This window comes from Miscanthus floridulus, chromosome 16, assembly GCF_019320115.1.
Source record: "Miscanthus floridulus cultivar M001 chromosome 16, ASM1932011v1, whole genome shotgun sequence".
NCBI lineage: Eukaryota > Viridiplantae > Streptophyta > Magnoliopsida > Poales > Poaceae > Miscanthus > Miscanthus floridulus.
Window position 1 is genome coordinate 30,394,580 of NC_089595.1, and position 25,196 is coordinate 30,419,775.

A 25,196-nucleotide genomic window follows, 5' to 3' on the forward strand; every position below is an offset into this window, starting at 1 on the left:
CCGCCTTTAGGTGATTGCGTGCTTCATCAATATCTTGTGGGTTGTCAATGATATTTAAATCATCAACATACACCAATATTATGCAAAATCCCGTTTGGGACTTTTTGATGAAGACACATAGACAATCACCATTGTTAGTGTATACCTTCTGCAGAAGGAACTCACTAAGTCGGTTATACCACATTCTTCCCGACTGCTTTAAGCCATAGAGTGACTTTTGAAGCTTTACACAGTACATATTGCGATTTGCTTTTGGATCCGGTATAGAGATTCCATCGGGGACCCTCATATATATGTTCGAATCAAGTGACCCATAAAGATATGCAGTCACTACATCCATCAACTGCATAGATGGACGATTTTGAACAGCCAAAGATTTAAGATATCAGAATGTTATTCCACTCATAACTAGAGAATATGTTTCATTAAAATCAATGTCGGATCTCTGCGTGAACTCTTGTGCTACAAGCCTCGCTTTATGTCTCACCACCTCATTGTTCTCATTCTGTTTCTGAACGAAACCCCATTTGAATCCCACAGAGAAGATTCCTCGAGGTGTAGGTATTGCATGAGTGAATACCTCTCTTTTGGAGAGAGAGAGATTAATTCCGCTTGAATTGCATCTTTCCACTGATTCTAGTCCGGGTGCTTTTTGCACTCTGCCATGGTCTTAGGATCTGGATCATTTTGGATGATTTCTGCAATTGACTCAGCAAAATAGATGTCGACAATTGTAGACTTTCTGTCATATGATTTTTTAGATTCAATGCAGCTGATGGAAATTTCATGCACCCCTTGAGATGTATCATTATTTCCCAAAATGATTGCATCAGGGTGTTTTGATGTCCCAACATCAGTAATTGAGTGCACTGTTGATGTGGGATGTGAAGGTCAAACCTCCACAGGGCGTTTCTCAACTTGAGGTTGAGTTGCATTTACTGTGCTAGATGATTTGTTCTTCCATGTCCTTTGCTTGCTAGAAGCTGCATCTGTGGAAATAGTCGTACTTCTCCCCCTCTTACTTAGGAATTGAGTAGTTTTATTAGGTACCTCTACTCTTTCCGGCACATTTCTCATGGGATTATAGGATTTTGTAACACCCTTTATAATCCACAAATGCATCTGGCATATTATTTGCAATGTGTTGCAAATTAATGATCTTCTGAACTTGAAGTTTAGTTTTAGAAGTATGTGGATCAGAATTGGAGATGTCTGTGGCATCCTAATTGATTTCCTAGCATTATTTGTGGTTTTAAATTTCTCCCCCTAATGCCAGGAAATTATCTTCGTTGAAGATACAACCAGCGTAGATTGATATCCCACGTAGATCCCTAATTTCCTATGTGGGCCCATAGATGTACGCTGTGGTGGTGAGATCGGTACGTATACAGCGCAACTGAACTTCCACGGATAGGAAATATTTGGTGTATTTCCACGTACTAGTTTCAACGGGGAGGTTGCATGGTATGCAGTTGGAAGCAATTGAATCAAGTCAGCAGCGTGTAAGACTGAGTGACCCCAACATAATGTTGGTAGGTTACAATTCTGTAGTAAAGGTCTTGCAATAAGTTTCACTCTCTTGATGAGAGATTCAGCCACCCCATTTTGAGTACGAACATATGGGACCAAATGCTAAACATGAATTTCTAATGCTATGAAATAACCATTGAAGGCAAGTGAGGAAAATTCAGCAGCATTATCCATTCGGATTGATCGGATTTGATGTTCAGGATATTGTGCTTTAAGTTTGATAATTTGTGCAACAATTTTGGCAAATGCATGGTTCCTTGTGGACAGGAGGCACACATGAGACCATCGTGTAGATGCGTCTATGAGAACCATGAAATACATGAACGGCCCAAACAATGGTTGAATGGGACCACATATGTCTCCTTGAATGCGTTCAAGGAAATTTAGAGGTTCAGCATGAATTTTGAGATAAGAGGGCCCAAAATTAATTTCCCTGTGGCACATGCAGTGCACACAAAATTTAAGGATTGGGAAAATTTTGCATCACTTAAAATGTGATCAACAAAATTGCTTATAATTTTCCTCATCCGATACTAGGATGGGCAAGGCGATCATGCCAAGTTTGGAATGCGTTAACATTCTAGAAAATTACTTTGTAAGCAACATGTGGTATGGGTTTGATGTATGTGTAGTACAATCCAGACGGGAGTGAGGGAACTTTTTCAAGTATCTCTTTGCCATATCCGTGTTTTTTTTGTATTGAGAAGAAACTCCTCATTGTTGTCCGCATAAGTTTCAACATGAAACCCATTCTTACGGATATCTCTATAACTTAATAGGGTACGCGTTGAATCAGGATACAATAATGCATCTTGAATTGTGAGCGATGTACCCATAGGGAGCATAATAGTGGCCCAACCAATGCCAACTATTAAAGTATTACGTCCATCGATTGTTAAAACATTTCCTTTGTTCTTTGTGAGAGTTTGGAAATATTTTATCTCCCTGAGTATAAAGTTAGTGGTACCGCTATCCACTAGGCACATTTCCTCATCCATTAGATCCGACTCCCATACAATCTATACAAAATGGAGAATTTGAACAAGTACTTCTCAACAAATATATATATAGAATACATAAATATATATATATATAGGTATCAATTGTGCTTAATACAAATTACAATACCCATTGTGAGTGATAAAGTACGGACAACAACTAGCCTATTACAACATCCACAATTTAAACATCATCCACAATAATGGCATAAAGTAGCAAGGTATCTCAAAGTATATGAGCCTAGTTAAAGTCTCCAAATATGTAGCTAGAGGTGTACTCCACGATCATGTTCTCCATGTCATCAATGTTCCCATTAGTTGGTGGCAGTGCCTTGGTGTTGCTTGGTCTCGTAGGAGCGGTGTAAGAGCACCTAGGGGCATCTTGCTTAGGGATGTCAAGTTGGAAAGGTGCTTCCATGTTGACATCAGCTTGGGAGTTGAAGTGTGCTTCAAATGGTTGAAAGCTCTAGTTTGGTTTTGGTGAATTGATGAAACCCTAAGTGCTAACCTAGTTTATCAAAGTGATTATGAAATAGGAAGCACTACTCCAAGTAGTGAAGCAAATGAAAATCATGACATGATGATGGTAATTCCATGGTGATGATCAAGTGCTTGGACTTAGAAAAGGAGAAAGAAAAACAAAAGGCTCAAGGCAAAGGTATAAATGATAGGAGTGTCACACCCAATTTTAAGGATAAAATTGAATGCACAAAACTCGTGTGTGTCCAGGGATCAATCACACACACAAGCTGACAAATTACATAAAGTATCATCACGGTGTCCCTTATATTAGATTCATAATATAACATAGTCTTACATCACACAGCGGAATATAAAAAGATAACTCTCTCATGGGGCTTCATCACAGGGAAGGTCAACTGGTTGACCACAAGCCTAAAATCCTCAGGAAATTCCTCATACCCGTTGTCATCTGTTACCCATCCGGGATTTTTATCCAAATAAAGAAAATAAACAAGCGTAAGTACTTCCCGTACTTAACAAGTTAACATGGGGCTATGAAGCTCAAAAAGGTTGACACTGGTTTACTGCAGTTAGCATTTTTAATAAGACAAGCTTTTATCATCAGGTATTATCAAATTATGCTTAAGCTCCCATTTAATCCCATAAGAACATATATCAGGGTCAAGTGTATCATATATCATCATAGAACATCTTAAATGATCATCAACAAGTATCCAGTTATTCTGTGAGTTTTTCGGGCCGCTCGTGATCGTGAGCACGGCTATTATAACAGTTTGTTACCCTCTGTAGAGGTGGTGCACATTCACCACGAGTCGTGATTCCCATATGCCCGGGTTAATTACTCCCATGTCACTGTCAAGGTGAGCGGACAGGGTACACTATGAAGCCATTTCATAGGTTTCTCTAACAAGTTAGGGCCGCTAGGTTTCCTCGGTAGGCAGATGTAGGAACCCCCCCCTTTCCTATGGCACATATCCATCGTGGCTATACACATAGGAACAGAGGCAGTCCTATACCCAACGTGGCAAGCCCCATTTGCGCCAAAAAAGGTAACCTCTAACTAGCTAGAAAAGATCATATTACTGAGCTAAAGTCAGAGCCATATGACTCTCCCGGTTGCACTGTCAGTCCCAACTTTTGCCGATAGATAAGTCGTTATGGAGGGCCGGGAGCAACATGATCAAAAGTCATTTGCACCTTCGCCCTATAGAATAGTTGTTATAAATCATGTTATACTTTTAGTTCCATAGAATCATTCATCATCGTATAGATCATGTTCAGTTAGAGCACTAGCAATCTACCTATATGCAAATAACCCATAGGAGACAAGGAACAGGATAATCAATCACTAGGATGTCCTTACGAGTATCAAAATTAGACACATACAAATGAGTAATTAATAATGGTGAATAGGCATCAGGGTAAATCCCATGCTATACTTGCCTTGGTTCACAAACTCTTGCTGGTCCTGTTGGTCATCGAAGAATTCTTGGTCTCCAACGTTCTCCTCACCGTCTGAACACGACCAACACGGCAACATACAACATTCCAAGGCATTCATGCAAAGCAAATATTCCTATAATTAGAACAGTACACCAATAGTATAGAAAACAAGATAAAATGTTTGTGAAAATAATCTACGTCTCGCTACGATCATGTCAATGCGAAGTTCACGAAAAACAGAGCTAAAATGCGAAAGTTATGATTTAAACGGGATTTCCTATAGCAATATATTTAATTAAATCTAACCATGAAATTTAAAAGTTGCAAACTTGATTAACAGTGGTACTACCATGTAGATCATGAAATTACAAAGCTAACGCAATTTGAACGGTTCAATTCAGAGCTAAAACGACGATTTTATAAGCAAAACAGTTCAAATGGCATTTCCGTAAATACTGAAAACGTACTTTGAACTAAAACAGTTAACTTTACGCTTTCAAAACGAGAAAGCGTACAAAGGGAAATACGCTAAGGATGGCGGGTTCTATTTCGAGAAAAGGGAGGGGCTCTTTAATAAATTCACCCGCGAAGGGGTATCGTCCATCCAGGGCCTTTGATCACGCGATGGACGGCTAGGATTAAATCAGGGGAGAGAGAACAAGGGGGGGGGCTAGGCGGAATAGTGTTCCCGGCGGCCAGGCGCCATGGCCGACGGCGAGGACTCGCTGGCGAGCTCGGTTCGGGGGCCACGGTCCATGGAATGCGTATCCAAAAGCACCGGGAAGTTGTAGAGGAGCAGGGGATCTCGGCTAGGCCAAAAAGGTGGCCGGAGGGGAAGGCCGAAGCGGCGGGCGCCATGGCCGGCGGCCAAGAGCTATCGGCGCTCGCGGTTAGAGCCCTAGGGGCCACAAAACTCGAATTAAACGGCATGGGGAGGTAGAGGGGAGCATGGGGGTCTCACAGCGGGGGAAATCGGGGTCGGAGACGGCTCAGGGAAGACGGGCGACGCGTACGGCGTACGGCGGTCCTCGGAGCTTCTCCGTGCGGCAGTGGTGGTCTCGGCAGCGCTTGGCGAATGCAAAGAAAAGGCGAAACTGGAGCAGGGAGCGAGAGGGGGACGCGTGGGGGTTCGGCTTCGCTTAAAAAGAGACCGGGGCGCGGGGAGGGGCGCTCCCACGACGTGCGTGGAGCGGGTGTGGTTGCGGCGTCGGTTCCGTGCTACTCGGGCACGGGACGGAGGTGGGGGAATGCGCTGACGGGCGGGGCCGGGTGTCAACAGCTGGGCACGGCGGTTGCTGAGGCGAGCAGCGTGGCTGCAGTTGGCGGGCGCGGAGCTGGGCCGGCGCGGTTGCTAGGCCGACGCGGGGCTAGGCCGGCGCGGGCCGCCAGGGGGAGGCTGAGCTGGGCTGGCGCGGCTGCTCGGGCTGAAAACAGAGGAGGGGAGAAAGGAAAGAAATTTCTTTTTTTCTTTTTCCAAACAAATTTTTCAAAAGCATTTTCAATTCAAATTTCAATTCTCTTTGAAAATTTTGATAAATACCAAACATTCAAAAAATAATATGCATCGACATGAATGCACATACATGTTACTATTTTATGATAAATTTTAACTTCATGAGAAATTTATTTATTTCTACATTTCATGTGCACAAAATACAGAATTAAATCCTTTTAAACCTATTTTCCAAAAGAGGCAAATTTTGGGTGTTACAAGGAGCCATTTTGTTTCGGTGATCAAGACACTTAGCGAGTGTGATCTCATTTAGGTTCAATAGCCATACTATTAAGAGGAGTGAAACTCGTATCAAAATGTGGTTATCAAAGTGCCACTAGGTGCTCTAACTCATTGCATATGTATTTAGGATCTAGTGAAGTGCTAACACCCTTGAAAATATTAGTGAAAATATGCTAACACATGTGCACATGGTGATACACTTGGTGGTTGGCATATTTGAGTAAGGGTGAAGAAGATGAAGTTGAAAAGGAGTTGGTCACGCTGGTCATAGAGTGACCGGACACGTCCGGTCGCCACATCGGACGCGTCCGATGTGAATCAGCGAAGTCGATGTTCAGTGTAACAGTTGATTGGACGCTGGCAGCGTTCGGTCCGGAATGACCGGACGTATCCAGTCATGCCTGGGTGCTTACTGGACTCGACCAGACAATGAGGCTCAGCGTTCGGTCATTTTCTAATGGACGCGTCCGGTCGGCCTCGGGTGCTCTCTGGACTCGACCAGACGCTGCGACTCAGCGTCCGGTCATTTCTAACTCAGCGTCTGATCAAAGCGTCCGGTCGTAAGTGAGTGTGGGCAGCAACGGCTACTTTGGTTTGAACTAGACACATGGCGGTCAGAGAGCGACCGGACATGTCCGGTTGACCTACCGAATGCGTCTGGTATACACAAACGGTGCGTCCGGTGCCGCGTCCGGTACTCACAAACTACCCGTCCGATCGATGCGTGGTTAGCCCAATAATTGAGCCAACAACTCTATTTTATGGGGGCTTCTATTTAAGCTCCATTGCTAGCTCTAGCTCACTCTCTTGGCCATTTGCATTGACATAGAAACCTTGTGAGCTTAGCCAAAGCCCTCCCACTCATCTTCATCATAGATTCAATATCTTTGTAAGATTGGGAGTGAATCTAAGTGCATTGCTTGAGTGTTTTACATCTAGAGGCACTTGGTGTTTGTATTTTGCTGTGGGATTCGCTTGTTACTCTTGGTGGTTGCCGCCACCTAGATGGCTTGGAGCAGCGAGGATCGTCGAGCGGAGGTTGGTGATTATCTTCGGCTCCGATCGTGGTGATTGTGAGGGGTTCTTGACCTTTCCCCGGCGGAGAGCCAAAAGGTACTCTAGTGAATTGCTTATGGCTTATGTGATCCTCATCTTGTGTTGGTTGTGTGGCACCCTATTGAGGGTTTGGCGTGTGATGCCAATTAGCGCGTGAACCTCCAAGTGAGTGAATCGCCACAACGAGGACTAGCTTGCTGGAAAGCAAGTGAACCTTGGTAAAAAATAATTGTGTCACCATTTGACTCCGAGGTGATTGGTCTTCATTGGTTTCATTCTTATGGTTGATTGGTTTATTCCTCAACACGACGGTATAATTATTTTGCTCTCTCTCTCTCTTTACATTACCGCAAACTAGTTATCAAGTTCTTTAGTGTAGCTAGTTGTCAAAGCTTGTTAGTTTGGTTAGTACGGCTCTTTAGTTAGCCTTTGAGAGTACACTAACTTAGTGTAGTGCCTTAGCCATTGTATGGTTAGAAACAATAGAAACTAGAATTGTGGTAGGTGCTTGCATTTTTAGTAGGCTAGCGCAACACTTGTTTTATCTCATAATTGTCTAACCGGTTTGTTAAGAGTTGTTATAGAAATTTTTAATAGGCTATTCACCCCCCTTTAGCCATTAAGACCTTTTAAGTGGTATCGGAGCTGAGGTCACCGTGATTTGAGGATTAACAACATTCGGTGTAAAAATGGCTTAAATCAACAACACAAAGAAGCCACCCCAATTTGATGGCTCCAACTATTCTTATTAGAAGGCTAAGATGACAACATATATCAAGTCAATCAATAGGAAGGTTTAAAAGGTGGTAGAGACCAAGATTGAAATTGATGATGAAGTGGCTCCCACCACCGCCGAAGAAATGCTTCTTTAAAATAATGACATTGCTCTTAGTGCCATCCATGATGCTTTGGATGAAAGAACATTTGAGCAAATCAAGAACATTGAGAGAGCTCATGAAGCATGGAAGAAGTTGGAGGAATCATTTGAGGGCACTCAAGCCATGAAGGGTGCAAAGGCATATATTCTCAAAGAGAAATTTGCAAGCTTCAAGATGAAGGAGGATGAGAGTGTGCCGGAGATGTTCCATAGGCTTCAAGTGTTTGTCAATGATCTCAAAGCACTTGGAGAATAGGTGAAGGACAAGGACTTCTCCCATAAGTTCTTGAGATGCTTACCTTCAAGATTTATCACATTGGTCACTATTCTAGTGAGGAGTGGTTTGGACACCATGACACCAAATCTAGTGTTGAGAGATATAATGACCGATGATACATATAAAGATAATGATGAGAAGGAAGAAAAGAAGGAGAAGAAAGATGAGAAGAAGGATGACAAGAAGAAGAGTGTGGCATTCAAGGCCACATCATCCAAGGGCAAGGCAAAGCAAGAATCATCAAGTGAAGATGATGGTTCATGGGATGATGATGATGATGAGAAGATGGCTCTCTTGGTTAAGAGATATGGCAAGTTCATGATGAAGAAGGGATATCGTGCTAGAAGAAAGAAGTCTTCATCCAAGAAAAAGGAAGAGTCAAGAAGATGCTTCAATTGTGGAAGCAAAGATCATCTTGTTGCTCAATGTCCATATAATAGTGACAAAGATGATGACAAGAAGAACAAGAAGAAAGACAAGAAGGAAAAGAAAGAGAAGAAGGACAAGATGACCATCAAGAACAAGAAGGGTGGTTCATATGTACTCACTTGGGATCGTGATGCTTCCTCAAGTGATGATGATGATAGTGATAATGACAAGACCACCAAGAAGAAGGCACTTGCAAGCATTGCTATCAATGAGAAGCCTTCTCTCTTTGACACTCCATCATGCTTCATGGCTAAGGCCACTAAGGTACAAACTTGTGATGATGGAAGTGATGAGGAACATGATAATTAAAATGATAGTGATAGTGATGATGATGAATCTACTAAAGATGAATTATTTGACATGCTAGAAGATGCTAAAGAACACTTTGACATCAAGAGAAAGGAATGCAAAAGCTTGCATAAGGACCTAAAAGCCCTTAAACAAACCTTTGATGAGCTAAATGCATCTCATGAGAGGCTAGAGGAAGCCCATGAGAAGCTTGGCAAGGCTCATAAAAAGCTTGAAAAGGCTCATTCCTCTTTGCTTGATGAGCAAAATAAAAAGAAGCATGTTGAGACTTATAATGTAGGCTTAACTTATGATATAATTGATGAATTATTATCTATGCCTATCATTGTTGCTCCCACTAACCCTTCTTGTAGCATTTCTACTTCCACCTCATCTAGTAGTGATGGTTTCACTTATGATGCCTCACTAATGGTTGAGAATAAGAAGCTCAAGAAGGAGGTCAATAAGTTCACTCACACCTTGGCTAAGGCCTATGGTGGTGAGGACCACTTGCTTATGTGCTTGGGTAGCCAAAGAGTTTCTCTCTACAAAGAGAGATTGGGCTATACCCTTAAGAAAGGCAAGGAGGCCTTTGCTCCTCACAAGACTAGTTTGTGAAGAACAATGATCGGTTTTACACTAGTTGCAAGCAGGTTGGTCATAAAGAGCATGAGTGCAAGAACAAGAGCATAAATGCTAATGTATCCTTAATTAAGATTAATTCTTTCTATGTGCTTACCAAGGGTGCAAATGGTGTAAGGGCTAAGTTCATTGGTAAACCATGGATGGACTCAAAAAAGAAAGCCATTTGTGTGCCAAAGAGCTTGGTCACTAACCTTTAAGGACCCAAGCAAGTTTGGGTACCTAAAAAGAATTGATATTCTTTTGTAGGTAAATTACAAAGCTGAAGGAAGGTATTGGGTTCTTGATAGTGGGTGCACTCAATATATGACCGGTGATGCAAGAATGTTCAACTCAATCAACACCAATGGGAATAATGCTATGATAGTATCACATTTGGTGACAATGGCAAAGGCAAGGTCAAAGGGCTTGGTAAGATTGCAATATCCAATGATATGAGCATTTCCAATGTGTTGCTAGTAGAGAGCTTGAACTTTAACTTGCTATTTGTGGCTCAATTATGTGATCTTGGATTAAAATGCATATTTGGGATAGATGATGTACAGATCATAAGTGTAGATGGCTCTAATTTGATCTTTAAATGCTTTAGATGTAAGAATCTATACTTGGTTGATTTCAATGCTAGTAAAGCTAAATTATCTATATGTTTGTTCACTAAGTCTAGCATGGGTTGGTTATGGCATATAAGGCTTAGTCATATTAGAATAAAGCAATTGAATAGATTGGTTAAGCATGACTTAGTTAGAGGCTTGAAAGATGTTGTGTTTGAGAAGGATAAGCTTTGTAGCTCTTGTCAAGCCGATAAACAAGTTGGGAACAGTCATCCTAAGAAAAGCATGATGAGCATTAGTAAAGCATTTGAGTTATTGCACATGGATTTGTTTGGGCCAACACAATACGCTAGCATTGGTGGTAACAAATATGGCTTTGTGATAGTGGATGATTATACTAGATACATATGGGTATTCTTTCTAGTGGACAAAAGTGATGTGTTTACAATATTCAAATCATTTGTCAAAGGCATTCACAATGAGTTTGAAACAACCATCAAGAGAGTTAGAAGTGATAATGGTAGTGAGTTCAAGAATACTAGAATTGATGAGTTGTGTGATGAATTTAGAATTAGACATTAATTCTTGGCTAAGTACACACCACAATAAAATAGTCTTATTGAGAGGAAGAATAGAACACTCATTGATATGGCAAGGTCTATGCTTAGTGAGTATAATGTGAGTCAATTTTTTTGGGCCGAAGCTATCAACACGGTTTGCTATTGTAGCAACCGCCTCTATTGTCACCCATTGAAAGAGAAGACACCATATGAGCTCTTGAATGGTAGAAAGCCTAATATTGCATATTTTTGGGTCTTTTGTTGCAAATGCTATATCTTGAAAAAAGGCACTAGATTGGACAAGTTTGATAAGAAATATGATGAATGATTCCTACTTGGTTATTCCACTATAAGCAAAGCTTATAGAGTTTAGAATTTAGATAGTGGTACTCTTAAGGAAGTTCATGATGTTGAATTTGATGAAACTAAGGGTTCACAAGAGGAGAATGAGAACTTGGAAGATGTTAGAGACATTCAACTTTCAAATGCCATGAAGAACATGGATGTTGGTGAATTGAGGCATAGACAAGTGAATAATGATGAAGATGATCAAGTGCAAGTGCTCTCTAACTCAAATGTGCAAGATGATACAAATCAAGCTAGTACAAATGGCTCTCATGACAATGAACAAAATCAAGTGGCTAATATTTCATCTCAACCTAATGATCAAGCAAGTGCAAGCAATTAAGTTCTAATCCTCCAACCAACCAATATTACAAGGGATCATCCATTGGACACTATCATTGGTGATATTTCAAGAGGTGTACAAACTAGATCAAGATTAGCTTCATTTTGTGAGTATTTCTCATTTATGTCATCTATTAAATCAAAGAAGATAGATGAAGCATTGAAGAATGTTGATTGAGTGAATGCTATGCATGAAGAATTGAATAACTTCATAAGAAATCAAGTATGTGAATTAGTAGAGAGACCAAAGGGACATAATGTAATTAGAACCAAATGGGTCTTTAGAACAAGCAAGATTAAGATGGGATAGTAGTAAGGAATAAAGCAAGATTGGTAGCACAAGGATATACACAAGTTGAAGGTCTTGACTTTGGAAAAGCATATGCTCCAGTTGCTAGATTGGAAGCAATTAGAATCTTGCTAGCCTATGCTTGTACCCACAACATCAAGCTCTATCAAATGTATGTCAAGAGTGCATTTCTCAATGGTTACATTAATGAAGAAGTATATGTTGAGCAACCTCCTGGTTTTGAAGATGACAAGAAGCCCGACCATGTGTACAAGTTAAAGAAGGTATTGTATGGCTTGAAGCAAGCACCTAGAGCATGGTATGAGAGATTGAGGGACTTTCTACTCTCTAAAGGGTTCATGATGAGCAAGGTTGACACCACTTTTTTCATCAAGAAGATTGGCAAAGACTTATTTGTGTTGCAAATCTATGTTGATGACATCATATTTGGATCAACCAATTAAGACTTTTGTGAAGAGTTTGGAAAGATAATGGCTAATGAGTTTGAGATGTCCATGATTGGAGAGTTAAGTTACTTCCTTGGTCTTCAAATCAAGCAATTGAAGAATGGTACATTCGTGAGTCAAGACAAGTATATCAAGGACATGATCAAAAAGTTTGGCATGAGTGATAGCAAAGCAATTAGTACACCAATGGGAACAAGTGGCAACTTGGATAGTGATGCAAGTGGCAATATGGTGGATCAAAAATTATATCGGTCTATGACTAGAAGCCTACTCTATATGGCCGCATCAAGGCCAGATGTCATGTTTAGTGTATGCATGTGTGCAAGATTTCAAGCCTCACTAAAAGAAAGTCATTTGAAGGCTATAAAGAGAATATTGAGGTACTTGAAGCATACACAAAATGTTGGTTTGTGGTATCCCAAAGGAGCAAAGTTTGAGCTAGTTGATTAGTCCGACTCAGATTATACGAGATGCAAGGTTGAAAGGAAGAGCACCTCGGGCACATGTCAATTGTTGGGAAGATCACTTGTTTCATGGTCATCAAAGAAGCAAAATAGTGTTGCATTATCAACCGTCGAAGTCGAATACATATCCGCCATTAGTTGTTGTGCACAAATACTTTGGATGAAGGCCACTTTGAGTGACTTTGGAATCAAGTTCAAGAAAGTGCCATTGCTATGTGACAATGAGAGTGCAATCAAGTTAACCAACAATCCGGTTCAACATGGAAGAACTAAGCACATTGATGTCTGCCACCATTTCATAAGAGATCACCAACAAAAAGGGGACATTTGCATTGAGAGTGTAGGTACCGAAGATCAACTTGCCGATATATTCACCAAGCCATTGGATGAGAAAAGGTTTTGCAAGCTAAGGAATGAGTTGAACATATTGGATTTTCTCAAATATGTGTTGATGCACCCCCCCCAACTTATATGACATGTCTCCCCTTCAAGCAATCCAAGGTAAAAGTTGATTGGCATGGCATACATCCTTGCTAAGGACGTGTTTAGTGTATCTAGACATCTTTCATATTTAATAGGCTCATTTATGAAAATCAAATGAATTTGATGATTGTATGGTACCACTATTGCTTCTATGCTTACTTTGGTCTAGTGGTAGCATATGACATGTTTCTGAGCTTGTAAACCTAGTGTTTGATCTAGAAAATGAGCTCTAAATGTTTAACTTAATATGGTACAAGATAACCTTTATTTGGAGATGTGAAGAAGCTTGTCCTTGGATCAAACTGAGTTAAATATCTTTGGCAAATGATCTAGATTGAACAAAATTTGGGAAAATGATCCTCACCCATTGATTGACATTGATAATCCTACCTATCTATAATTTAAGCCTTTGTGGTCATTGATGACAAAGGGGGAGAAAAACAAAGATATAAGTGATAGTGGGAGAAATAGTTTTAGGGGGAGTGTACAAAGTTAGTAAAAAGATAACAAAGGAGGAGAAATTGAGAATTTGACATAAGGAGAGATATGACAAATGAAAGGGATCAATTAAAATTTTGAGCACACAAGTAGGGGGAGACAAGTAGGGGGAGCAAGCTCATGAACTTGTGTGGTGCATTTGAATGTGTATTTCATATATTTGCTTGCATAGCACAAGTTTTTAAATTTCAATATCCATGCTTGTGTGGTGTATGCTAGTTGTAGAATTGAATCATGAAATGAAAAACTAGCATGCATATGTTATCTAGTGTTTGTTATTTCTAAATTTCCAAGTGGTATCGAGCTAACCATGGTGTTAAGGATGGTATATAGGTGTAACTCTGATTGGTATCATGCTTCAAAGGTCCATCTCTTATACAGTGCCATGATGGCGCTTTGCGCACGGGCGATATGCCCCGATAAAGGTGTGAAAGGCCGATAAATATGGCTTGGTGAAATTCGGTAGGACGCGATCTTGGCTCCAACCCGGTTAAAGGTTCATGGCACAAAATTGCTGGTCGCGCTCCACCCGAATCATAGTAAATTTGATATGGATGTGAATCAGCTCCATATCTACATGTGGTTTGGCCACGGCAACGTCGGCCAGTTCGTATCATGCATGGGTTTCTATCAAATCAAAGAAACAATCATATGTGTAAATAAAATTATATAAAAAAACAAGATATTAACAACATACTGCGTATATAAGTGTATATAAATATATTCATCTTCTGGCTAGTTAGCATTTTCTGTACAAACTAACTAGCTAGTGTCCGAACTGCATGTCACCTCATGTATTCGTGCATTACACCAGTATGCATCTCACTGATAAAGTCAAAAGCAAGTCTTGCTCTTAACTAGATTGCGTCCATGAAAAAGTATAGTAAATCCCTGCCAAGATTACCGACAACCACGTAAAGTCAATTGACATCTGCATGTCTTATGTCTGTAAATAAAGATTACATGAAAATTAGCATTGCGTTCTGGTCTAATTAGCATGCCTGCTCCGGCTTGCACGAGAAGCATCATGATCAAACCACCTGCGTATACATATACATATACATATACATATACATATACATATACATATACATATACATATACATATACATATACATATACATATACATATACATATACATATACCCAAAAAAGTGCTAATTTAGTGTTGCGTCAAATTCACCAGATACGCTGCATTCATATCTAATAAATTTTGCAAAGACAAAACAAAATCAAATGGTCACTCGGAGGGTGGCTATCTTAGCCAATAGATTATAAAATAATGTTCTTTTTATGTGTTTAGGTGGCCTTCATCCGAACCCCTGCTAAACCATATATAATAAACTAAGCGAATTCTGTCAAATCTCAAGCCATGACCGTTGATGCTAATTAACCAGCTGCAGCACTACGGAAAAATAAAATAACCAAACATTACAAACACGTGAACTTAGCCCAAACCAAATAGGCCTTGTCATGTTCATCATAATTTCCACACGTGTCATCTATGCCCGGCATAAGCTCTCTGGGTCAGGTACCAAACATCATTAGTAAATTAAATGTTGCATGCCATACCATGAGTATGCATGCTAACCTTGATAAAATAAATTAATTGCACGTGCCTCGGCCGAGTCAATGATGCAATATATCTTTCTAGGCCATGGCAAAATAAATACTTTGGCTTAGCCTAAATAAAATATTGCACCATATGCTGAGTACATCCATGAACGGGCATCTAAAAAACATGCTAAATCATGATCTTAAATGATCCAAAAGACTATGTCAAATTTAGTCTTTAAAGTAAATTACGTGCATGCATACATGATACTATGCACCAAAGAAATGTCCAACAAATAAGCAAATCATTCCCTCTTGATCGTATATGCATATGGGGCATGTTTAAGATGTCCCATGCTGAGTTAGCTAAATTTAGCGTCATATCATGATATGAACAAATAATAATATATTCACAAATATTTTGCATAGATTACATATCATGGGTTGCTAGAATGCTAAACAAGCTAGCGACCGATCCTACAAGGAGCATACGTTAGCTCCTCAACAAATGAAAATGCCATGTTTAAATAAAATAACATGCATCAAGTTCAAGCCTATGCCAAGCATGCATATTCATCCATCCATCCGAGACTACAAGACTGAAGACTTTGTTTTCTTTTTGTAGTTTGTAATAGGAAGCCATATAATGTAATCTTATTTTTCATGTACTCATGTTGGAACTCTTAATCAGAGGTGTTCTCTACGGAGATGTAATTAACATAATTTTTATGTAAATATAAGAATTAATGAAGTATGGACTTGCAATACCTGTTCTTTTTCTTTTGTCCCGATTAAATTTAACCAAAATCAAATTTGTCTTTGCTAACGTGGAGGTGGGTCATAGCCGCCTGTTTCCCCACCATCATAGCGCAACACTTGCTTCGCCTCATAATTGTCTAACCGGTTTGTTAAGAGTTGTTGTAGAAAATTTTAATAGGCTATTCACCCTCTCTAGCCATTAGGACCTTTCAATGGTCCACCTTGATTGGAACGTTCTTGATTGGAGCGTCCTCGTCCTATGAAATTCAAGTATAATTCCACCAGGTGCTTAGGGGTGCGACATTTCTTAGTCAGGTGGCTGTAGCAACCACACTTGTCACAGGTGCTAGACTTGTTAAACTTGTTATTATTCGACTTAGAAACATATTTTCCCTTGTAAGCACCACAAGACTTATGCTGCCTCTTGCGCTTGTTCTTTTCTTTGAAGTTTCCAGGATTACCACAGTTAGTGGCATTCCTTTGAGGTTTATTTTGAGCATTAGCATGTACTTTGAGCAAAGGCTTAGTGCCCAAAGGGCGTAGATTTGAGTTCTAAAGCAGGAGCTCACTATGCCTCTCGTAATGTCTTAATTAACTCAGAATAAACAGTGAAAACTCTTTCACGGTATTGTTGCTGAAGGATCATCTGTGCGGGAAGCATGGTAGACAATGTCTTCTTAATTTTCTCCGCATGAGTTGGTTCCTTTTCGCAAAACTTCAGTTTAGAACTAAGTTTGTGAACAGCAAGGTTGAATTCTCCCACATATTTAAAATCCTGTAGACGGAGATGGTTCCACTCATTTATAGCCTCTAGCAGGATGACTGTCTTTTGCTGTTCATACCGTGTTTGAAGAGCAAGCCACAGAGCACGTGGGCCTTCCTCCATAAGATACTCAGCTTTGAGATTCGGATGGATGTGGTTCCTTATGATGAATAAGGCATTGTACTCGAGAGGCGCAGCCAATGGGTCTACACCCTCTTGTGGAGGGACAATTGCCTCGTACATTTCACGCAACGACAGACTCACTTTGAGATCCATCGCCCATGGGGAAGTTGCGGCCATCAAGAGCGAGGGGCTCAAACTCTTTTGGTGGCCATTGTGCCTACATATGTCGGGCCATAGATTTGTTAAAATCCTTGGCAATGTTAAATAAGCAATGCGAAATGCATGTAATCAAGGTAAACTTGAAGTAAAGGGACATTCTCCATTTGTGCGCGTGGGAAGTGGAGCTAAAGCGGGAGGGCGCGGGTAGGGCGATGTGTCCACGCGACGCTAATGTGAGAAACGAATGAGGCGTAGAAAATAGAGAGGCACGCGACACAAATAGACGCGCACATCTAAACATTCGTGTATGTTTGTGTCGCGTGTCTCTCCATTTTCTGCACCTCATTCGTTTCCCACGTCAGCATCGCGTGGACGTGTCGTCCTGCCCGCGCCCTCCCGCTGACGCCCAGCCGCTAGCTTCTCCCTACTTGGTTTCGTCGTTCCACGGCGGTCGTCACACGGTTTATATTCCACAAGTCCGCACCGTGTGAGGTGTGACGCATGGCAAAACGTTGACCTGATCTCCACGTCAACGCATCGCTTCTCCCGTCCATTGCTGACGTGTGACGTGCATCGGCTCGTGGTGCACCTAGCAATTCCGGCTGACCGCAAAAGCGCGAACCGTATCCACGTGGACCCACCCCATTCGTCAGAGAGCCCAGTGTCCGCACCCTATTGGTCCACGTCACGAGCTCCACGTCCCCCGCGCGCTTCTCCCACGAACAGGCACCCGATTCCTTCTAGAAAGTTTTAAACCGCAGGAACCAAAAGGCCACTGCGGGAGACGGAGGACGACGACGCCGGCGGCGAGGAAGAGGAGGAGGAGGGATACGACGGCGAGGGAGGAGCTGTCTCTCTCCACGCGCGGGAGCGCTAACCCTAGCTGCCAACCTCGCGGAAACACCGGATTGTGAGGGAGGCCGAGGGGAGAAGGGCGGCGAGGCGTCTCAAGGAGGCGGGGGCGGGATGGCGGCGCCGGGGAAGGGAGGGGCGGCGCGGTTTGCGGCCGCGCTCTTCGTCCTCCTGAATCTCGCTGTGGCGATCGCCGGGTAGGTTTCTGGGCTCGGATCACCTGTTGTTTCTCGCGTGGATTCTCCGAGATCTCAAAATCCTTTTTGTTACTGGCCGATTTGGCGCTAAAAAACACCATTGTAGATGGTTTGATCCGTTTTTTTTCCAGATTTCACAGCCTTTTTCTACTGCTTCATTTACTCTTTATTTGTTATGCGTCAGGTCGAGATCTGTGTGCTCGACTCCCTCCTGTTTAATCGATAGTAATGCTTTTTAATTTGACTGAATATCGATGGCAATGGCGCAGGAAGAGCTACTACGACGTGCTGCAAGTTCCCAAGGGCGCGTCCGAGGATCAGATTAAGAGGTCGTACCGCAAGCTCGCGCTCAAGTACCACCCCGACAAGAACCCCGATAATGAGGAGGCCAACAAGCGCTTCGCCGAGATCAACAACGGTACTAGTCGCTGAGTACTTTCCAATTGAATGGATAACCTGGAATTGATTAGTTGCGCTGGAAATTTAACAAATGTATTTTGCTGCAGCGTATGAGGTGCTGACGGACCAGGAGAAGAGGAAGATCTATGATCGGTACGGCGAGGAGGGGTTGAAGCAGTTCCAAGGCGGGAGAGGCAGCGGCGGCGGAATGAACATTCAGGACATCTTTAGCAGGTGAGCTGAATGCTAAGCATCAGGCTTCAACAGATCAACTAGAAGTTTTGCTACTGAAGTATCAATGATCATGCTTGTATTGCCCACTTGCCTCTAGGTTGGTCTGTATGTGTCAGCATAGATTTTGCATCACATGGATATCTAAGCATACAGATGATACCAAAAAAAATTGTCAACATAGCAGGTGCACACAGTTTAGGATGAAATTCCAAATGTAGGGAGTACCCTGGCTCGTATTTACTTGATTATCCAAAAGAAGACTCATTGGCATGTGTTAACTTGCAAGATGGAATTTCCGATACGACATTGCCATAGAATATACCACATCTGGAATGTGTACCTTCCATTCTGTAGGATTTGAGAGCACCACCTTAATGATTCTTTTATCAGCAAATGTGTCACTTGGCTGGTCATCATTCCAGTGGAAGATGAGTGATGTCTGGGAATATTGTGGAATGTTGGAGAAACGAGTGCCTTTTCTGCATTTCTTAACAAGCAACCAACTATGTGTCTAATCAACCATAACCACATATCTACTCCCTTGGGTCATAGAGAAGTGTCCTTTTCGGCATTGGTTAATTCCCTGAGTACAATCATGGAAACCGAATCTTGTAATTTACTTGTGAAAGGTGGAAGACAAAAGCAACGACAACAACAAAGCCTTGACTCCAAAGCGAGTTGGGGTAGGCTAAAAGATAGCAAAAGTATAATGTTTCAATATTTCAATCTCCACGTAGAAAATGTACTGATGGTCAAGTTTAGACGGCTGAACTGCAGCAATCTAAAATGGTTACTTTTTTCTGGGCTGGAGAGTATCATTTTGAAGTTATGACTAGAAATAGCTTGGTTGGATGCCTATTTGTTCATAAGAACATGTCTCTTGCAAAGCTTCAGCTAGATGCACCTCAATTAGTCGTTCCTAATAATTTTCTGTTCTTACTGCACCCCAAATGGTTGAGCATTAATGTTTCAATTATTTAGTGTTCACCTTGCTGAATTTTTTTTTCACAATTTTCTTCAGCTTTTTTGGTGGTGGTGGTGGTGGGATGGAAGAGGAGGAAGAACAAATTTTAAAAGGTGATGAGGTGATTGTTGAACTGGATGCTTCATTAGAGGACTTGTACATGGGCGGTTCATTAAAGGTAACATGATTTGCCTAGGTGACAGACTGTAATAGTATATAGCTAAGTTTTGGCCTTGCTTTTTATTTTTTTCTGCTGCCATTCAATCATGCTTTAACAAAATGCTTCCATTAGATACTGTTTCTGGTTTATTTTTTTAGAAAGCTGTACTGTGTTGTGCATAAAGGAAACATATAGTATTTGTATTTACTTTTCTATTTTCAATGTGTCATAGGTTTGGAGAGAGAAAAATGTCATAAAGCCAACACCAGGAAAGAGGCGCTGCAACTGTAGGAACGAAGTTTACCATCGACAAATAGGTCCTGGAATGTATCAACAGATGACTGAACAGGTATTTTTCTAGTTACATTGTTCATGATCTATATTTTAATCCATTGAGAGTTTTGATATACTGAGGATGTTTCTTATTTCTAAGGTCTGCGACCAATGTCCAAATGTGAAATTTGTACGAGAAGGTGAATTCTTGACTGTTGATATTGAGAAGGGAATGAAAGATGGACAGGTATAAGCTGTTTTATATGCCCTCAGTCCTCCAGTTCTAACCATGGTTGGACTGTACCATATTGACATATTGTTGTATGTGCTATTCGTCCTATATTGTAATTTTGATATAGCGTACAAATTAAGCCATGTAGGTAAACGATACATGCTGTGTACTTATTATGTACTACTTGATTACAATACTACAGTGAATGTCTAAAACTACATAACTCAAACTTCGTAATTCATTGGATTATTCAGACAAACTGGCTGGTTTCCTGCTTTGCTAGTGCCAACCACTGCTGCTTGTGACTTGTTAGGGTTGAATTGCTACTAGTTATTGCAGCCTTATCCCTTACTTCAAAACATAATAAATTAATACGACAGGTTCTGATGTATGTTTAAGTTTCCTTAAAGACAGCTCTGCAGACAAGATGCCATAGTTCTGATTCGTGACAGTACAAAGGACATGCTCTTTTCTAGTTCCCCTTCACAAGCTAATTTAAGGGTGTCATCTGAATGTCTTCCTTTGCCTTTTGTTGTCATTTTTTTATAGTGTTCTGCCTGAACATTTCCCTTGTTTTAGACATCTGATAAATCCATGTGTCACTTTTTGTGGACTGTTAAGTTTGTATGCTTGCCTGTTAACAGTCGCATGTTAATATGCCATAGTCTGACACTTGGTTAGAGACATTTAAAGATCTTAAGTGGTTCATTATGTACAGGTTCTCTGCACTTTTATTTTTTATTTGATAGAATCATATGATTTTTTTCAGGAGGTTTTGTTTTTCGAGGAAGGCGAGCCTAAGATTGATGGGGAACCTGGCGATTTGAAGGTTTGTTTTGTCCCTGTCTCTATTTGGTTGAAATTTACTTAGTGTACCATCGTGTTTACTAATTGTGGGCTTCCATTGAATAACCTTACAAGCAGTTCAGGATCCGAACAGCACCACACGGCCGCTTTAGACGAGAAGGCAATGACCTGCATGCAACAGTTACAATATCCCTGGTACCGGCCTCTCTTGTCCTGTGCATGTTCTGCGTCTTGACCGGAGCATGGTGTCATCTCACATGATCCAAAAAACATTTCTGTTACCGATGACTGTTAATTCAATACAAGCCAGAATTGTAATTTTGCTACTAATTTAGCATAGACTTGATCTAAACATACTACTGCATCTTAAACTTTCCCTCTTAAAGAACCAGTATCATCATTTGTACTTTTGAAATTGCATTATCCTCTTAACCAACTTCTACCTGTCTAATGATTCTATCTAGTGGTTTTCCATGCAAGATGCATTGACTCTTTCGCTGTAGATCCCCTCTAATCACAGTTTTCTGTTTTTTTTTTCTGGGCACATGTTGCTATTGCAGGTGCAAGCTCTGGTTGGTTTTGAGAAGACCATCAAGCATCTTGACAACCATCTGGTAGAAATTGGCACCAAGGTAAAGACAGCCACCCATCAACATGATTTATCATCTGCAACAAACTGGCTCAATTTTGTCGCTAATTCACAGGGCATCACCAAACCGAAGGAGATCAGGAAGTTCAAAGGTGAAGGCATGCCACTATACCAAAGCAACAAGAAAGGTGACCTGTATGTGACATTCGAGGTGTTATTCCCGAAAACCCTAACCGATGACCAGAAGGCCAAGCTTAAGGATGTTCTCGTGTAGACCATTTGCTTTTCACATCTATGCTACTGATAGTTTGAGGCGAGCGCCTCGAGGAAAATTTTCTGAGTAGCTTGCATAGGAAGCAGCAACTGCTGCGTTTCTTGTATGTGATTTTGCATTGCAAATACTAGCAGCCTTGTCTTCTTTTTCGTTTCCCTTGTGGTTTTGTCATGCGCCCTTAACAGCTCAGTGTAGTTTTAGAAAGCACAACAAAATTGTACCAGAATATTTGTACTTCTGGAGTTCTGAATAGATAGATTGTAGAACAGCTCGGTTGCTTGCTTGTTCTAAGGCCACTGCTACCGGTACATGTCAAATTTCCAGATAATCACTGCTATGTATATGCTTATCTGTACATTTACGAACAGAAGATAAGAGCTCAAATCACCAAGCTGGAGAAACATATTGTAATACATTATCAAAAGTTTCTAAAAAAAAAAGGTACATTATCAAAAAAGAAAGAAAGAAAAAACACAATGTAGTAACAAAGTTGCACAAATGGGCTCTACCAAGTTATTTTTACATCTGTAGAGTTAAAACAGGCAGGCTCAACCGTTACCTGAGGTCTCCAGATGTCATTTACTCATTTATTTAGGTCATTTCGGGAAGTCCTGTAGACAATTAGAATCGACACTTCCGTTAAATACGAGCTCTAGCAGATGGAACCATTCTATGTAGAAGTCAAGGATTCGCACCTTCGTTTCTCGTATGAAGCATACAGTAAATACTAAGATAATAAAGTATTTATTTTGCTTGAAGTAAGCGTGTAGTATTTTTATTTTATCATGTTAAACCTTAACTTACTTTTAAATATACTAATATGCCTCAAAATATGCTAATTATCTGTTAATATCATTATTTGCTTGTGAATATGCTGTATCTCACGAGCCTAGCTCTAAAGAAACAGATCTTATTTTCATTTCCCTATAGCCAGGCTTGCTGGCCAATTTTGAACGCCGCAAAATCTTCAACCAAACGTTTAAAATGCTGCAACCAAACACTCTACGTCAACATATGTACCCTGTAGTATCTGACCAGTCACGAAACATGCATGACCACCAGGTGCCTGCAGTTGCATATTTGGATAACCAGCAAGACCAGCATGGAGGAAGCCATGTTAGTGGTGGAAAAGTTGGTAACTCTTTCAGAAAACTGTGAATTGCTCTAATGGTGCAGTTTCAAAACTTAGCAAATTGATGTTAGTAGCCCTTTCAGACTCATTATCCATCAGTTTATTTCCAACCCCCCTCCCCCTTCCAAAAGTTATCAAATTAACCTGCGTGGATAATTATTAGTTGGTTGAGGATTATGCCGCCTGTCAGGGATTTGATTGAACTATTGAAAAAGATGCAAAGTATATATAATAGAACTTATAGAAACTGTAGGAAAAGGCACATTCTTATAGTGAAGTCGTCTTATAACCAATCATAGTTAGGCTCTGTTCGGCTTACTCCATATTCGGCTTGTTCGGCTTCTTTTTTTAGGTGGAACAGTGTTTTTCTCTCCCAACAATTCAGCCGGAACAGTGTTTTTCAGCTTTCAGACCAGTGAATGGGGCCTAAAAACGAAACCAACGTTCATGTGCTTTGTATGTTTGTAAATGACTCTCCCAATTCAGGGACATTGAATTTGCATTTCACAAAAAAAAAGAACTTAGAAGGTGTAAAAAAAAAAGAACTTAGAAGGTGTTGAATGCTTTGCACAATGCTCAAACTGTTTTGCATCATAGCAAAGTGTTGAATGAAAAAGGGTCTTAAGAAAAAAAACAGCATGGAAAGAAGAATGAAAAGAAATCGACAGTGACAGCATGGTAAGAAGAATGAAAAAAAAAAAAAACAATCCAAGGGGACAAAAAGCATAAAAGGTAAGAAGAATGAAAAAGAAAAATGAAAAGAAATCGACAGTGACAGCATGGTAAGAAGAATGAAAAAAAAAACAATCCAAGGGGACAAAAAGCATAAAAGGTAAGAAGAATGAAAAAAAAAATCCAAGGGGACAAAAAGCATAAAAGAATGAAAAGAAATCCACAGTGACAGCATGGTAAGAAGAATGAAAAAAAAAAACAATCCAAGGGGACAAAAAGCATAAAAGAATGAAAAGAAATCCACAGTGACAGCATGGTAAGAAGAATGAAAAAAAAAAACAATTCAAGGGGACAAAAAGCATAAAAGGTAAGGAGAATGAAAAAAAAAATCCAAGGGGACAAAAAGCATAAAAATGCGCTAGAGGGAGGGCTTGAACCTCCGACCTTGTGGTTAACAGCCACACGCTCTAACCAACTGAGCTACTCCAGCTGAGCATTTGTTTTCTAATAATTTCCAATAATATTCAATACTGAAAAGGACGAAACATTGAGAATAAAAGTTCAGGCGACTATTAATATTTTGGCTAAAGTAAGAAATGATAAGTATTGCAATACTAGTTTTCACGAAATCATTAGTATTACAACATATTTTAAAAAAAAAAGGATGGTAAAAATTTTGTCATACTTTTCTCTCTCGAAAGGAGATAGTGCTCCGCAAGCGGACATCCAGCGGCGCGAGACAGAGACAGAGGGGAGGAGGGAGTAGGGGTCATCACCTGAGTCGCCACTAGGGATGACACAGGGGCAGAGAGCTCCAAGGCAAATGTTTTTCAAACAAGAAACTCTAGCAAACTTGTTCATCCTTGGAGCAACATAAAGCATCTTTTTTTTATCTCGCAAAACAAATGTAGTGTCCTTTTAGACGCATGATATAAATCGATGTACCTCTATATATATGACTTATCCACCGACGAGGTGAGAGGTGCGTGAAAAAGGCCATTACGTGATGAACTATATATGTTGACGATCACCAAGAAGTAATACCCCTGGACCTAGTGGATGCACTATATACTTACCAATCAAACAAAAGGATTTCATAGAGAATCATGAGTTAGTGAGTCACACCTTGGGACGAGAAGGATGTTTACGTGACCATATATAAATATGGTCGGGATTTGTATCAGACCCTAGCATGATCAATCAGGCAATCGCTTTTTTTTTTCTTCTTCTTTTTATAAAAAAATTGCAAGGTGTACTAATTAACTAGTACGGGCCACAACCACAAGCCCACAACAA

The 25,196-nt window shown here is 40.6% G+C and overlaps 1 protein-coding gene and 1 non-coding gene across 3 annotated transcripts; one reads left to right on the forward strand and one right to left on the reverse strand.

Annotated features, from left to right (window-relative positions):
- Window positions 1-17,854: 17,854 nt before the first annotated feature.
- Window positions 17,855-22,379, forward strand: LOC136512728 (dnaJ protein ERDJ3B-like). Of its 2 annotated transcripts, XR_010773189.1 has the most exons (11): window positions 17,855-18,164; window positions 18,434-18,582; window positions 18,671-18,797; window positions 19,819-19,939; window positions 20,154-20,270; window positions 20,355-20,441; window positions 21,196-21,255; window positions 21,351-21,428; window positions 21,794-21,865; window positions 21,938-22,199; window positions 22,231-22,379. XR_010773189.1 is itself a non-coding variant. In XM_066506729.1 (10 exons), exons 1-10 carry the CDS (start codon window positions 18,082-18,084, stop codon window positions 22,094-22,096), a joined length of 1,053 nt encoding a protein of 350 aa, XP_066362826.1. In that variant the 5' UTR covers window positions 17,855-18,081; the 3' UTR covers window positions 22,097-22,379. The 2 variants fall into 2 exon arrangements, 1 of the variants encoding a protein (XP_066362826.1); XM_066506729.1 differs by having other exon boundaries at window positions 21,938-22,379.
- A 1,937-nt stretch (window positions 22,380-24,316) lies between these two features.
- TRNAN-GUU (transfer RNA asparagine (anticodon GUU)) lies at window positions 24,317-24,390 on the reverse strand. Its single transcript has one exon. It is a non-coding gene; the product is annotated as a tRNA-Asn (tRNA).
- Window positions 24,391-25,196: the final 806 nt, after the last annotated feature.